General features: G+C 38.1%; 1 protein-coding gene across 1 annotated transcript; it reads right to left on the minus strand.

Moving 5' to 3' along the window:
- Window positions 1-489: 489 nt before the first annotated feature.
- Window positions 490-6,000, minus strand: LOC111692163. Its single transcript, XM_023455958.1, has one exon. It carries the CDS (start codon window positions 5,998-6,000, stop codon window positions 490-492), a length of 5,511 nt encoding a protein of 1,836 aa, XP_023311726.1.

Here is a 6,000-nt window from a genome sequence, read left to right on the forward strand (position 1 = left end):
TAGGGGTGGGTGTGGATTTAATTTGTATATATTTCTTTCCAATACTCAAAATATTATTTTAAAATGTTTTCTCAAAGTACCTTATCCTCACTATTTCACCCTATTTTAGGGAATATTTTAGTGTTTTACTAAAAAATTACCTGGTTTTTGGGCTGAGAATTCAGATACAGCTTGAAAAAATACAAATAATCTATGTACTCATGTCTCTGGTACAGAAATGAAACTGAGCAGATTTATCTGACGTGTGGATGGGAAATTATTTGGTTTGCACATATATTAGTATCGTGAGGATGTAATAAATCATAACAATTTTTAACTGTGAAATCTTTGCGATTTATCGTTAAATATGTTATTTATTATACGTTAATCGTTAAAATAAAGACACCCGGTTCGTATGTACTCTTTACTGTAAGAACATCTAAACATTAATACTTTGTAACAGTAAAAAAAACAACTTGACAGTAGTTGTCAAAATTACTTCACTTTTTTTTATCTCAGGTCCAGCGATGACGAAGATTCACGTCCGTTCCAAAATCTACCATCGACCACCTGCACTGCCATCGCTTTTGCAGTATCTGTGCACGCTTTTTTCACATCCTCCCCGGCGGCAGTGACTTCTAAAGGATAAAGAAGTTGAATCGGTCTTCTTAGGAGCGTCCTATTTGGCAACATAACTTCGCATGCTCGTATTTTTCCATCTCTTCCAGGAAATACCTGGGTTATCCTAACCATCTTCCATACTAAACGAGGCATGTTTTGGTCATGCAAAAGAGCTATGTCACCGATTTTAAAAGATGTAGATTTCACGTTAAGATTGGTATGGGCAGATCTCAACTGCTGAAGATAATCGGTGGACCATCTATCCCAAAATTTTCTAACAAGCTTGTTTCGTAGCTTCCACTGTTTAAGGACATCATCTCGCTTTATATCAGGGTTATTAATGTCGATTGAAAACCCACAATTGCGGAAACCTAACAAAAAATGTGATGGAGTCAATATCATTAAATCACTAGGATCGTCATGAACATAAGTTAGAGGTCGTTGATTTATTGTAGCCTCTATTTCAGCTAGATTAGTTTGAAGTTCATCGTAGTTTACAGAGGTTTTACCCAGGGTCAATTTAAGGGCATCTTTTACACTTTTGACAAGTCTCTCCCAAAAACCACCCCACCATGCAGCACGTTCCACTATGAATCTCCATTCTATTCGTTTTCGAGCAGCCATCTGTTGCACTTCGTGCTCACACAAGATCTTTGAGAGTTCTTTGATTTCCATTGCAGTTCTCTTGAACGTCTTTGCATTGTCTGAATATATTATTTCAGGCACGCCTCTTCTAGATATAAATCGACGCAGCGCCCTAATGCAACTTTCCGTAGTTAAGTCAGGAACAAGTTCTAAATGTACAGCTCGCACCACTGCGCAAGTGAGTAGCATTATATAAACCTTAGTATTTCCAGTTTCTGACTTTACAAACAAAGGTCCGGCGAAATCTATGCCTATTACGTTAAATGGTGATACGGTGTTTAATCTACTTCTTGGGATTGGAGCAAAATGTTCATTTGCATGTTTACTTCTCAGTTTTCTGCACTTTAAGCATGAATACAGCACTGTCTTCACCCGCTGTCTAACCTGTATTATCCAATACTTTTCTCGCAAGTGCGTCAAGGTGGAATTAACTCCTCCATGCTTGGTTACTATATGGGAAGTCCAAATTAATCTATCAGTCACAATAGACACCTTCGGTAGGATAATGGGATGTTTAGTTTCGTAAGATAGTAGTGATTCTTGAAGACGTCCACCTAGACGTAAAATCCCACGCCCATCTAAGAATGGACTCAACGTTAAAATCTTAGAATGTGCGTTTACTTTCCCATCTACCTTTAGAGAAGTTAACTCTTCCTTAAATTTATGGTTTTGCGTAACTTTTATCCAATATTCTTCACTTTCTTGTAATTCTTTTGCTTTTACATCTTTATCAATGAATAATTCTTCAGATTTTCTTAAACGTTTTATAAATCTTAATACGTAAGAAGTTATTCTCAATATTTTCCCAAAATCACTGTAATGTTCTATTGGAAATATTGTTTCTTGATCCTCTTTAATATTTGTCTGCACTACAAAGACTGATACTTGCTCTGATGACACGTAACTATCGTTGAGGGGCCATTCGGTTCTATCTTTCACTAACCAGGTAGGTCCGTATTGCCAAAACTTTGATTCGGTAAGAACCCTTACTTTAAGTCCTCTTGTCAATAAGTCTGCTGGATTTTCGGACCCAGGGCAGTGTCTCCACTCGCCAACGGTCAAATTTTGAATTTCGGTTACACGATGGCAAACGTACGGTTTCCATTTGCTGGCTCTTCCATTTATCCAGTGCAACGTAATTTTGGAGTCTGTCCATAAAATACAAGATTTCACGTCAATATCCAAACTTTTTAAGATGAAGTTCTGCAATCTAACTGCACAAAGAGCTGCTGTCAACTCTAGTCTGGGCAGTGTTAATGTTTTATCACCCCTTTTATTTATCGGAGCCACTCTGCTTTTTGCTACTAAAATGTTGCACATTACTTCATTATTTTCAATAAGCGTTTTAAGATATGCAACTGCTCCATAAGCGAGAGGACTAGCATCGGAAAATACATGAAGTTCGGTGAAAGAGGTCGAAGCTTTCTGACCTACACATCTCGGTATTGTCAGATTCCATAGTTCCTGTATTTCATGAACCCATTCATTCCATTCACTAGCCAGATTTTCCGGTAGCACATCATCCCAGCCGTAGTTTAATTTCCAAACTTTCTGCAGTAGAATTTTTGCTCTTATGACATATGGTGATGCAAAACCCAGTGGGTCATATACCTTGGACACTATCTTCAGCATATTACGTTTCGATGCAGGTCCTTGTCCGCCATCTTGAATACATTTCAATATAGAAGATATATCTATTCCTATTTCATCCAGATCAACGTACCATAGGAGTCCAAGTACCTTTTGTGTCATCTTATTAGCCGTTAGTTCATCTTCAAATTTTTCTCTTAACTTAATATCGTTAGTTGACCATTTCCGTAGGTTCATATTAGCTTTAGACATAATTAGCTTTCCTTGCTCATAAATTTGACAAGCAGAATCTATATTGTCAGCTGCTACGACTAAATCATCGACGTAAAATGATTTCAAGAGAATATCACTCACTTGTTGGAATTCTACAGGTTGTGTCGTTAAATGCTTTCTCAAAGTTGCCGCTAGTAGGAAGGGACTGCATGTAACGCCAAACGTTACTCTCTTCATACGATACTCTGTCAGATTCGGTAATTTTGACGAGTCAGTCACGGGTTTATCATACCACAGTAATCTGTGATAATTGCGTTCGGATTCATTTAATTCAATTTGCAGGAAAGCCTTCTCTATATCAGCTGTAAGGCCTATTTTTCCAATTCTAAAATTGATTAAAATCGTTAGAAGCAATGGTACTAAATTTTCACCGGTGCACAACAAATTATTCAATGACGGAAAACCTGGCATATGTGCAGAGGCGTCATATACACAACGAATACGAGTTGTCTCCTTGTCATCTCTATAGACAGGTCTATGAGGCATATAGTAAGCTTCGCTTTCTTTAGTTAATAAGGGTGCTAGTTCTGAACAGTCATTTTTCAAATATTCTCCTATCACTCGGTCATATTCTAGCAATGTCTCATTTCGGATAAGCTTCTTTGTTAAGGATTTGACTCGGTTCAAAGCACCAATATAATTCGAATCAAGTTTCCTAACTTTTTCGATCCACGGTAAGTTTACTGTATAACGACTATTCTTGAATGTTATATTTTCATTTATAAATTTGTCTGTATTAAATTCTATTTGATCTGCAGGTTGCTTTATTCCGATAGTCTCCAATTCCCAGAATTTCCTTATGTCAAAGTCACTATTATCATATGAATCAACCTGTACATGAAGTATGTTGACCATATTTGCTGCAAATGTATACTCGTTACTACCACCATGAATACTCCAGCCAAATTTCGTATTAGTAGCCGTTAATGACGCTGAGAGCCTTTTCACTTCTCCAGTCACAATCTTCCAATACGCGTCAGCTCCTACTAATATGGATATGCCTGGTAAAACATCCGAATCACTTGAACACGCGTCTGCCAGCTGATGCTGTCTACTGAAATTTTGCAGAAGGGGATCCGACGTAGAAGGTGCTACCAGGGAGTCAAAACAAATTTCCGGTACCTCCACAGCGCTCATTTTGATGGGTTCACTATTGTCATAAAGCCCTTGCAACGTCAAGGCCACTCGTTTGCACAACCGCGCGGGTGCCATTTCATTTTTTCCGAATGTCATAATCGCGATTTTGTGAGTTCCTATCACCGGTAAGTTCAGTTCCCTCGACACGCACTCTTTTATAAAAGTCAGCTGACTGCCTCCGTCTAAGACTAACCGTACAGATACATCATCACCTTTATTCTCGCAGCTTCCCAACACGATACGTGCACAAGCAGTCTGAAGGTAAATATTGCTCACTTTTTCATTAGTAAACAAATTGGTAGACGTAGATGCTGTATATTCGTTAACGTTACTTGGTACATCGTTGGTGCTGCTCTTTGCTTTTATATAGTTCGGGTCACACATAGAAGTAGCATGTTTATTTTTACATCTTGAACATACTATCTTTGTTCGACAGACACGAGAATTATGGTTTGCTTTTGTGCACCTAAAACACCGATTATTCGCTTTTAAAATGTCCTTTTTTCGTTGTAAAGTCAAAGTTCCGTCACAGTTCACACTAGCATGTTCTTTAGATTTACAAAACAGACATTGTTCATTAATGGCTGTAAGTAACCCTGCCGCGGTAAACGAAGAGTCTTTATTACGGTAAAAGTTTGGTTTTTCGCGAGTCTTATTCACTTCCTGTTTCTCAATAGTCTTTTCTCCCGACGCAACACGTGCTCGTTCGACAGAGTCCACTTCTAGTTTTATAAACGATAAAAGTGTAGCAATTTCCCTTTCATATGACACTGTTGCTAATTTTCCGTGATAAATTCCTGACGCATCATAACCTGTTATTGATTGTGCGTCACTTTCATTTTCCTGTCCGTTATTTCTTTTGTTAAAACCATCAATGGCTTGCTGCTTGTTAACCTCAACTCTCATTGAAAATGGCAAAGTTTTCAAAACTATTGACTTAACCATCATTCCATAGTTATTAGCAGGAATTCCTAACGTTTGCAATGACATAATTATTTTTGAGGTGGTATTGTAAAGCTTCCTTAAAGACAAGATATCACATCTACTTTTTATCGGCGTTAACGATAAAAGTTGTTGAATATAAGTATCGACAATCTTGTCTATATTGCTATATTCTTCAATGAGCAGCTGAACGGCATCTTTATAGCTAGTTCTACCAGATGTGAGCCCTTGAATGGTTATCGCTGCATTACCAGATAGAACAGATTTTAAATATGCAAATTTATCAGTCTCACTTAGTGAATCGTTCGTGTGAATAGCTGAACTAAATTGCTCCCAAAATGCCGGCCATTGGTGATAATCACCACTGAATTTTATCAAATCTAATTTTGGTAATCTCACCGACATTTTATTTTGTGAAAATTCCCCGTTGTTAGCCGCTACTGATTGCTGACACCCTGCATTGTCAAGCGCCGTAAACCTCAACGCTGAAGCTCCTAGCTCCGGTTCGTCTTCTACGGCTGCTTGCACTCTCGTTTTGCATTCCGCGATTCGATGCTCCATTCTGGCTATTGCTGTCACTGCGTTATCTTCGTACTCCATTATTTTTTCACACTCGGCCTCGATTTGCTCGTTTTCAATAAATGCAGCCACTTTCTCGTTAGCGATATTCAAACTGTCTCGAGCCGATTTTATTCTAACAACAAGCACAGCAGCTTCTTTACAGTCAAACACTTCCAGTTTTACTAATTCGTTAGCCACATTAATTAGTCTCGTTAATCGTGTGCGACATGTCGTTCTCATAGCTTGTTCCAT

Source organism: Anoplophora glabripennis, unplaced genomic scaffold, assembly GCF_000390285.2.
Source record: "Anoplophora glabripennis isolate ALB-LARVAE unplaced genomic scaffold, Agla_2.0 scaffold748, whole genome shotgun sequence".
In the NCBI taxonomy this organism is placed as follows: Eukaryota; Metazoa; Arthropoda; class Insecta; order Coleoptera; family Cerambycidae; genus Anoplophora; species Anoplophora glabripennis.

Coding starts and splice junctions, on each gene's coding strand:
- LOC111692163 (XM_023455958.1), bottom strand. CDS start 6,000: ATGGAACAAGCTATGAGAACGACATGTCGCACACGATTAACGAGACTA.